Source organism: Fulmarus glacialis, unplaced genomic scaffold (assembly GCF_000690835.1).
Source record: "Fulmarus glacialis isolate BGI_N327 unplaced genomic scaffold, ASM69083v1 scaffold32588, whole genome shotgun sequence".
Classification (NCBI taxonomy): domain Eukaryota; kingdom Metazoa; phylum Chordata; class Aves; order Procellariiformes; family Procellariidae; genus Fulmarus; species Fulmarus glacialis.
The window spans coordinates 54,375-64,544 of record NW_009228193.1 but is presented as its reverse complement, the minus strand read 5'-3'; the positions used below and the strand labels follow the sequence as shown (position 1 = coordinate 64,544).

Below are 10,170 nucleotides of genomic sequence, written 5' to 3'. Positions count from 1 at the left end.
GCACACACAGAGCACGCCAGCTTTTCTTAGAAAAAAACACGTTGCAGTCCAGATTTCACTCACAGCACCATTCCTCAGAAGTTCAAGCTGGAACAATGCAGACATAGGAGGGAGGATCAGAAACCGTCTGAGGGCAAGTCCTTCTTTCTGCCCCACATTTCACAAGGTAGTCACCAGTTTTTGGTGCAAGATAGAAACAAGCTGCTTGGGTGAATTCTTACTGGAAGCCAATACAAACTTCTCAGAAGCAGACTGTGTTTTCTATTTCAAAACTGGGAATAGCTCAGCTCTGGGACTTCTGCTAGAGGAACTTTCCGTTAACGCAGATATTTAAGAAAAAAAATGTCCTGTGTGTTAGAAATAGTTCGGCTCTTCTGACTCTTCACTTTTACTATAAGAAATGATTATAGGCTAAGGTCACAAAACAGAGCCACTAACCTCTGTTTGAACTTCCTCGTGTTCGGCACATGTGGGTATTTCATTATCAGTTCAGAGGCATAGCTGACTGACAGGCCACGCATACCAGGAAAATGTGCAATCTTACTTTTAAGTCTTTCAACCTGCCCCTGCTTCCTCCATGTGCATATGTAGGAGGAAGCTGTATCTTTAAGAAATACGGGTTTTTTTCCCCATTTCCTGTGAAATATTAATAGATGCTGCCAATGGGATGGAGCTCTTTAAGGGTGTTGTATAAAATATCTCGCTCTGCGTTTGCTGCAGCGCTGAGCACATAGATGCCTCTTGATTTTTCTCCAGAGGAGGCAAAGACACGGCAAATTTTGGAGATCAGGTAGCAAGGATGCTCTGCAATAGCAGTAACAACCGTCTCCTTCCCTGCACAAAACTGGGAGCTATTGACTATTCATGGCAAAGCATCCAAAGCGCAGCGGCAGAGCCTGTGGAAAATGACAGCGTGTAACAAGATTGACTGGCATTTCCTTCGCACTGGGTCACATGCCTCCTAATTCACACATACACAAAACCTCATAGGCTGATCAAATGACTTCTATCTCTGCAGTCCACATACCTTCCACAGAAAGAGTTGTTTTATTATGCACATATACAGCTCTGTTTTCAGTCAGTCACCTTGAGCGAATGACTGAGGGCCAGTGTTCGCTCCGTCCGGAGGTCTCTGCGTTTGCTCTCTAAGAGACGTAGTCTCCGTCCGTAAGCAATTTATTTTTTTTTCCTCTGGGGGGAAAAAAAAAGAAAACAAATACGCAGATGCCCTTCCTGCCTTCCGCTCCCCAGAAACCTTTCAAGTAAGTTTGCTTGGCTTAACTGGGAAAGCGCAGGACGGTCGCCGCTGTCGGCGAGCATTGCGGTGGGCTGCGCTAGGAAGGATGGATTTTGCCCTTGTGCCTCCGTGAGGTTGCAGCGGGATCATGGCTCATGTGAGTAGGGGCTTGCAGGATGCTGCTTCCTCGAAACTGGGAGCGTGGCTGCCCGCCATGGGTCATGGCAGATTGAGATGCCGGGGGTCCATACGAGCCCTCCCAGTTCAGCAACTGCCACGAGGTTCAGATCACCTCGACCTCCATACCCGGAGAGAGAGGAGTATGGAGTGATGAGGTGAAACCAGCCACCAGCTGGCTTGCCAGGACATGGTAATTAGCTCAGTGCAGTGCCAGCCTTATTAAGGGCAGTGCAGGTGATGATGACGTTGGCACACTGATTCATTACATCTGGAGGGGAAAATCCGCCTAGTAAATGCTGAAGCACAGTAAATATTTTTGGCTTCTGACAGATTGATCCTTGCATTATGCTGATTAGCCTATATTTGTGGAACTGAGGAAGTTAAAAATGACATTGATGGAAAGCTACAAGATAAGGAAAGGATTTGCATTTTATGGCCACCAGCAATAAACTTCTTTTTTTATTTGTTTTTTTGGGTGGTAAAAATTTCAACACTTTATTTTTTCTCCCCATTCTCTTCTTTGGCTCTAGGTTTCACTGTTAGATGAAAGCCCATAATTTATTTTCTCTTGCCAGTAATATTCTGGAAAGGAACTGTAAATCTAGAGCGCGCACAGTTGGGAAATGATTTCTGAAAGAATTCTTTTGCAAATACGTGGTGCAATCCTGCAAAATGCTTCGGCCCCGACAGTCCTTAGGGGGTGGTACAGACGTATCAAAGCGTGTAGCAGCACGTGTACTCAGTGAGACTGGATGCTTTGGACTTTCCTGTGAGCTAGAGGGCTTTACGAGCTTTCGTTCATGGAGATAAATGATTAAACCAACTTCTGACTGTTGCTGTTTTGTTTTCCTACACTCAGGCTCTCACCTGAACTTTCGCCGCCTGGTATATGCTGTTGGGATATCCATAAGAGATCGCCCAGGAATGGTGGATCACTTGCTGCCTACTGATGAATCCTTTTCATCTACAAGATCTTCTCTCGGATACTTTGGGGACATGACAGCAGGGGTGAGGTCCTACCAAATGCTGCCCTCTCCCCTGTCGGAAGATGACAGCGACTCGTCCAGCTTTTGTTCTTGTTCCAGCCCTGACTCCCAGGTTCTCAGCTCCAGCTATGGAAGCACGTCCAGTGCAGAAAGTCAGGACAGTATCTTAGACTACTTGTTGTCCCAGGCATCTTTGGGGAACACCGCTGCATCATGGTGGGACAAAAGGAGACTTCAGCCGATGGTGAAAGAGGAGTACTTTAGGTTGCCTGAATTTGCCGTGGATATGGAAGACTCAGGACCATTTCAGCCCACGCTTGAGGAAATTGAGGAATTTCTGGAGGAGAACATGGAGTTGGAGCTCAAAGAAAGACCTAAAAGTGAGACCAAGGACTTGAGAGCTTGCAGCCAAGTTTCTGTTGCTTCGCTACAGCAAAAAGACCATATGTTACCCAGCGCTAGTTTAAAAGAGAGTAAAAATGAACAGTTGAGCAGCTCAACGGAAGGTGGCCAGGCTTCAAATGGAGGAATGTCCCTGGAGAATGGGATACCGGTTATGCTCCAAATTCAGCCTGTACAGATCAAACAGGAGTCCAACACGAGCCCCAGTTCCCAAGGACCAGCACAAGAGAACATTAAAATTGCACAGCTCCTAGTCAACATCCAAGGACAGACATTTGCCCTTGTGCCTCAGATAGTTCAGTCGTCCAATTTGAACTTGTCCTCTAAATTTGTCCGCATTGCTCCCGTCCCCATCGCCGCCAAGCCAATTGGGCCAGGAGGCATGATCCAGGGTCAGACGGGAATCATCATGGGTCAGAAATTTCAAAAGAACCCTGCAGCAGAACTCATTAAAATGCACAAATGTTCTTTTCCTGGTTGTACCAAGATGTACACGAAAAGCAGCCATTTGAAAGCCCACCTGAGGAGGCATACAGGAGAAAAGCCTTTTGCATGCACGTGGCCGGGTTGCGGATGGAGGTTAGTATTGGGGCGCAGCACTGTCCTATCCCCCCTCCCCTTTTGCTCACTTGACCTAACTTGCCGAGCAAGTAGGTTTGCAGTCTGATTTATAAACTGTTTCTGTTCCCAAAACTTGTTCGGTTGGTTTGAGAATTAAGACCTTTTTCTTCCTGTTAGGTAATCCAGGGGCTTTGATAAATTAAATAGCAGAGTATCGCCTGCTGGCACCAGCTGTTTAAGTGTCTTAAAAAAATAAAAGTTGTCCATCGTAATTTGTATTTCATTCCAAGAGGGTCAGATTAAGCTTGTTACCGCAGGCAATACGTTGCATTCACATCGGTCTGGTTGCAACACACCAGCTGCAGCAGATGCTCGGCTGGTACCAGCTGAGGGCTGTAAGTGAACTGGATGGTTCAGAATCGCTGGGCAGAATGGGCAGAATCGCTGCGCGTGGCTCCAGCTGCATGGGGCTAAACCCGAGCACTGAAGGGCTGTGTTAAGCGAGTGTGGTGAAGAAGAGCAGTATTCTGTGCAGTTCATAGAAAATGCACTCCGTCCCACTCCTTCTGGAAATGCTGGCAGTGACACTCGGGCATGCTCTGGGTTTTATTCTCTGCATTGATTCAGAAAAACGCGTGGGTGCCACTCAAAGTTGCAGAACGCTGTCAGATGTAACAACAGAACCAGAAGGCTGAGGTGGAGTTAAGCATTGCTTGAATGAAAGATTGCAGGTCTGATTGAGCAAAACGTTTCGCAGAGGGTGTCTCATGATTTTTTTTTTTAATTATTTTTTATTTTTAATACTAGTTGAAAAATTAAAACTTTGTTTAAAAAAATCAACTTTTTATTTTAAGGAAACTTTGATGGAAGCCTTCCTCCCTCTTTCCAGTTAGCTATATTACTAGCCTGCCTGCTGGCAAGTGTTAATATACAGCACCACAAATTACGATGGGAGAAAACAAAATCTTAACTCCCTTGTATTAAATTAAACCGGATTTCTTTCAAAGAATATCCTACAGAGCTTCAGCAAGCAATGTCTAATGAGGAAATGGGTTGTGATCTTGGGAACAGACGAGGTAAAAAGTAACAGGAGAGGGTTGTGTAAAAATGCAAGTATGTGAGACATGCTGCAGTTAGAGATGGCTGGATTGGTTTGAGGGAAAAGGTCAGAATGGGGCTGAATCCTCTGCTTCCCGACTGGACCAGTTTGAAGTTCGCCTCGTGGCGGGATTGAGGAGATCACCAAAGAAATTAATTGTATTGATTTTCTTTCCCGTTTCACTTTATGGTGGCTCTACAAACTGGTGGTGATTTTCTTTCCTTTTGTACTGGTGGCGCGTCTCGTGAGCTGGGCTCAGTGGCTTGCTGCTCAGGATGCACCGAAGTTAAAGCTGTATTATTTAGCTGGTTGGTCCCGTAAGCCGCAGGCTGGTTTGCTCCTGACCTGCAGCAGAGGCACTCGCTCCTTTTTATTTGGTTGCCAGCGTACGTGCGCACAGGCAGCAGATGTGCCTCCGCCTGTGAACGTGCCTGTGGGTGTCATGTTGGCTTTCCTTGCGTGGGGATGTGAGCAAAACTCTCATTTTTGTGACAAATGCATGTGGCGTGTGAGGGTCTGTCTGATCCACGCTGAGATTTATACCAACGCTGCCAGTGACCCTTGTGGCTCAAGATCAGGAGCCTGAAGTGTTGCCTGTGGGTGACCTTCTCCAGCTCTGTCTTATTACATAGCTGGTGTTTTCCAGGCTGCAAAACCAAGGGGGACATTTAGGAAAAATATTAAGTGGTAAGGGATGGAGATTGAATTTACACCGGGGGTCCTGCCTTCTCCCAGCGCTACAGCGAATGGTGTGGATCAAAAGCAGGCTGCGGGTTTAAGGAGGGCCAAGAGAAGTGCAGGTCCCGCAACCGGGAGCACCTTGAACTTTCACTCTCAGCCAGCCACAACTTTTTAAAGATGAGGAGCCCAATGATGAGAAATTAATCACCTTAGCTACGAGGAACGTGTGTCTTGTCCACAAACAGCTGCTGGAAGGGCTTTTCAAACTCTCTGTTGCTGTTTGTCGTGTTGCATTTCACAGCCCAGGCTGGTACCCCAGTCCCCACCACCCCCAAACTTTGGAAGGGCTCTGCTCCGAGGGGGGAGGTTTATAGGCAGCAGGAGAGGCAGCGCTGGGGGAGCAGCTTCCCGCGCTCACAGCAATCCTTAGCACCGGCCTGAGGTTCCTGCACATCCCCTGCACGCCGCTCCCACATCAAAGGCCAGACCCAATTGAGCACTGAATTACTCAGTTCCCTTTCATCAATAAAGCGTGTTTACCTTTTCCAGAAGTTCAGTGAGAGCTGTGATCTCACGTGACTTAAGTCAAATGCATCTGGACTCTCTGTTTGCTCCTGGTTTTGTATCATCTCGGATGAATTTAAACACTAAAACACTGCTGGGCTCTGCTTTCCCCCTCCTTTCCCTGCATTCTTGTGCTTGCGTATTTATTTTTTCACCGAAGACACTTAAGATCTGACCTCACTGAAGACAGTAATTTCAGAAACAAAACAAAGTGTTGCCTAGCACAAAGGGGCTGAGCTGTGGGGGGTTAAAGCTTTCCCAGCTCTCTGGGCAGCCCTGCTACGGTGAAGTTGCATGCTTTAAATGCACCAAGGTAGGGCTGTGCACAGCAAACCCTTTTGCTAACCCCTAAGACAGCGGGAGAGCCCCAAGCACCTCCCTGGAGGAGGCTGAACCCTGCTTGCTTGTGTCCTTCCTTGGCATGGGGCAAGAGCTGTTTTCGGCAGGCTGCAGAGGCGTTCATAAGTGGCTGGTGACCCGTTGCGTTCAATACCCCGCTGTACCGGTCGGCGTGCTGATCCGTGTCATGCCAGCTTATACCTTTGGCACGCGGCAGCCTCTGGTTAGCGCTGCTCCTGAGACAGCCCCGACCAAAAAGCGGAGCTGTAGCATGGGCCGGTCCCCAGCAGCCGTGTTATGGCATGGAGCAGGAGAAGCTCTCGCGTTCCCTCCCCGGCGCAGCAGCGTACAAAGCTGCAGTTGTTGTAAGGCCTGGGGGAATTAGGCAATCGCGTGTAAATGCCCTGCTGCATCTTCTGGCTGGAGGCGCTTCCCCGCAGCCGGCTCTGCAGGTGACAGCGTGCAATACAAGCTCTGCCAGGTTTGGTAGGGAGGGTTTAAAGGCTTGTAATGCGTGTGGCCAGGAGGGTGTATGGGACCGGCGAGCGTGGGGAGGACCATGCGTGGGACAGGTCAGGGCAGGCGTCTTGCATTGGCCTTTTTTGCTGGTGCTGCGCAAAGGGGTTTGCAGGTGCGCAGGGGGAGCGCTGGTTTACTGTAGCGGTGCTTTGGGGATGATCAGGGTGAATCTAGAGCATCCCCTCCACCGCAGAGGAGAGGTACAGCCTGAGTCAGTCTCTGTGGCTGGTGGCCATGGTGAGGACCATGGAGTACCAGGCTGAAGCTGTTGACCTTTCTTGCCCTGTGAGCCACATAGCGATGTCCTTGTATGGCCGGGAGACACAGGGCACGTCCTACGCATCAGGGAGCTCTAGGATTTGTCTTCAAGGGAAATGTAGTTACAGGTCCTTTGGGGTCCCACCAGATAGAAGGATGAAGGAAGCTCTTCTAGTTGCTGTGGGATTGTCCAGATCCCTCCACCTTTCTTTTGAAGGAGGAATCCTTCTGGAAATGGCAGTGACTTGGGATAGTGAGGTGTTCCTTGGGGGTACCTTTTCTTTGTTTGAATTTGGCATTCCACTGGGGATTATTTGTGGTTTTCTTGGGGTGATCTCAGTGCCAGAACGTGCTGCAAATATCATTTCACTGCAGAGCCAGGCCACCAGATCCTCCCGGCTTCCTTGTCCTAACCTTTGCGTTGTTTTTTGTAAACACACCGACAGCTCGAGGTTTATTTCTGTGGGCTCTGTAAGTTGATCTTTCCGTGACTGCTGGGGAACAGTATTGCAACATTCCTGCCTCTTCAGCTAAGGACATCGTTATGAGGCAGAATGTATTTTTATCGGATGAACTCATCCGAGCTCCCAGGGTATGAGCGGAGTTGCTCATTCGTGACATGCGTCTCTTTCTCCCCCACCATCCGTGCAATTCCCATTGAAATGCACTTGCGGAGGTCTTGTGCAGGATTAGCCATGTGCTACTGCACTTCTGTTGCAGATGGTGGCCTTAGTGGCCAAGGACATGGGACAAGGCAACCTGGCCACATCTGGTTTTACTCCTTTGGGTGATAAGCCTGTATATAAGAGGACAGCTCTTTGCAAAGGTGCTTCTCCCTCCCTGTTCCCTCTTTTCCCTGGACATGGTTGCCACCACTGGCAACAGGTCCGTTCCTTGTCCAGCACTGGGTCCCGCTGAGGCAGTCTGCACAGGCAACATCCTGCCCTCTCCAGAAGGATGCTTAGTCCCACTCATCCATAGCTCTACAAGAGCATCCCTCCAGAGATGTGGCACTGGGACTAGCTCGCTGCTAAGGACTCAACTCGGGAGAAATCCCTGGTCCTGCTGCTCCCAGGTCCAGACTGTGGTTTTGGGAGGCCACGGCTGGAAGGAGCAGGAGTGCTAGAGAAAGCAAGTAGTAGGGGTGAAGAGAAACCTCTGTCGTAGCCTTTATGAAGAAGAGGCGTCCCAGACAAGGAACAGGTTCATGGCTCCATTAGGGCATCTGCCTGTTGCTCTCAATGGTGAATTTTCACCATGGGGATACCAAAGCAAGGAAAGGGAGAAAAGTAAGAGAATGGGTGAAGGAATCTCCTCTAGAAATGCCCCTGGGAGAGATGTGTCCACACCATACTTTACCCATGGCGAGTATCTGCGTCTGCTTTGTGCTGGCTGAACGCGCTCTGGGTAGCATCACTGGACTGAAGAGCTGCGGGAACTGAGGAAACCATTCCCAGCTTTCCCAGCGCCTGCACCCTGTTCCTCAACTGGTGGCAGGAGATCAGAGCTAATTAAAACCTTTATGTGGAAACTTATTTTTCTTGCACGAAGGACTTATTCATAGGAGCCCAGCAGTCCTGTTTTCCCCCTTTCACAAAAATAGCATATTCACTCTGTTGGTGATGTGATATTTTGCTCCAGAAAGGCACATTTTTCTCCACGTTCTTTCCCCCATTTATTCAGCTAGTGCCCATGACTTCATTTATTTATTGTAAATAAACAGCTGATACCGTTTCTTGCAAGCTCTCTTTCTGTGCCGCTCTTTGTTACTGCTCTGGCAACAAAACACTTAATTGCCCTTTGTCAGGCAGCAAATTTTTTGTACCCATCTGGACAGGGCTGTTTTAGTGTGACATTATTAATTAACCCTGTGGCTCCCAGTCACGTCCAAGCTGGAAATAGAGCCAGCCCCACTGTTAAGACCAAAGGATTAGCTGATTTGAGTTCAGTAAAGCCTGTGGGATTCACGGTGGCTATTTGGGGATTTTTCTGTGGAGATGGAAGGTGAGAAATACCTAAAATTGAAATGACTATGGGAGACAATTTTGGTAATTAAAGGCTCAATCTTGATTTCAATTTACCCGTGAAGTAACTGTGCTAATGGCCATTGGGGCCCACCTGGATTTCAGCAGTTATGATGTTGAGCATCTCTGGTACTGAGATGTTAACGACTCTTTATTTAGCCTGCAGGAGCATGTACAAAAGCCAATTTTTCAGCTGGATCTGATAAGCCATGTAGCTTCTGGGTAGCTATGTCCGCCTGTTATCTGGGGTTCATCTCAAACTAGATGCAATTACTGAATGCCCGTTGTGCTCTTGTCAGTGGGAGCTTGGAGCAGACCTCGCCTGCAGAACGTTGGTTGCTATCTCTGCTTGAGAAGGGCCCGTGCCTGGATTTGCAGGAGAGGGGTTCCAGGACAGGCTTTGAAGGGGACTGGCAGAGGGATCAAGAGCAGCACTGTTTTCGTTGAGCTGTACCCATGTTACTGGGTTTAGGGCAAGGCTGGTACAAACGTTGCCTCCATGCATTGCTCTGAGTCCAGAGCTGACATGGGATGAGGTTGATAATTGTGTGTTTCCATCACTGCTGCCGACTGCCGGTTGGGACCCTGTTGTGTGTCCCTTTCAGTTCACGTGTTCGGGCTTTGCCGCAAACGGAGTCTCCCAGTGGCCCGAGGGGACTTTTTTTCTGCTGTGAGAGACTCGGCAATGTAAAAAACCATTTATCTGAAAAGGCTTCTCTTCTCTTGCAGGTTCTCCAGGTCAGATGAGCTGTCCCGGCACAGGCGGTCCCACTCGGGGGTGAAACCCTATCAGTGTCCCGTCTGCGAGAAGAAGTTTGCTCGAAGCGACCACTTGTCCAAACATGTCAAGGTGCATCGGTTCCCACGAAGCAACCGCTCCGTCCGCTCCGTGAACTGATTGGTCCCGCTGTCCCCTTCCCGCCCAGCCATCCTATGACAGCCGATGACAGCACTTTGCTCACTATATTTCTAGTGATAATTTATTTGTCTCCACAGAACAGTCAATGCTGTTACTTGATACCACCATGTCTGAGTGTCCCATGTCCTTTAAAGATGATTTGAGAATGAAGTTCTTTTTGGGTCAGGGGAGGGGGGTGCTTCTTCCTTTTTTGTCTTTTTTTTTTTTTTAAAAAGGATGTTATTTTCCTTTCCTTTTATCTTTCCCTCCTTTGCTGCTGCTTCTTTTGGAAATTACAGTGTTTTATTTTTAGCTGTTTTCTGCTGCACAGGAAAATAGGGCTTTGCTCATGTACAGGCCATTCATTGTGAGTTTTTATTAAGCTGCTCTATTTGTCCAGTTTGGAAACAGCAAATTCCTTT

General features: G+C 48.4%; 1 protein-coding gene across 1 annotated transcript; it reads left to right on the top strand.

Annotated features, from left to right (window-relative positions):
* The first annotated feature begins 2,341 nt into the window (after nt 1-2,341).
* Nucleotides 2,342-9,748, top strand: KLF15 (Kruppel-like factor 15). The gene is made up of 2 exons (XM_009583408.1): nt 2,342-3,384; nt 9,580-9,748. Exons 1-2 carry the CDS (start codon nt 2,342-2,344, stop codon nt 9,746-9,748), a joined length of 1,212 nt encoding a protein of 403 aa, XP_009581703.1.
* Nucleotides 9,749-10,170: the final 422 nt, after the last annotated feature.

Bases quoted from the DNA above. Each gene is read 5' to 3' on its own strand.
- KLF15 (XM_009583408.1), top strand. From the start codon at position 2,342: ATGGTGGATCACTTGCTGCCTACTGATGAATCCTTTTCATCTACAAGA. The intron at 3,385-9,579 runs GTTAGTATTGGG...CTTCTCTTGCAG, and splicing joins TGGCCGGGTTGCGGATGGAG to GTTCTCCAGGTCAGATGAGC.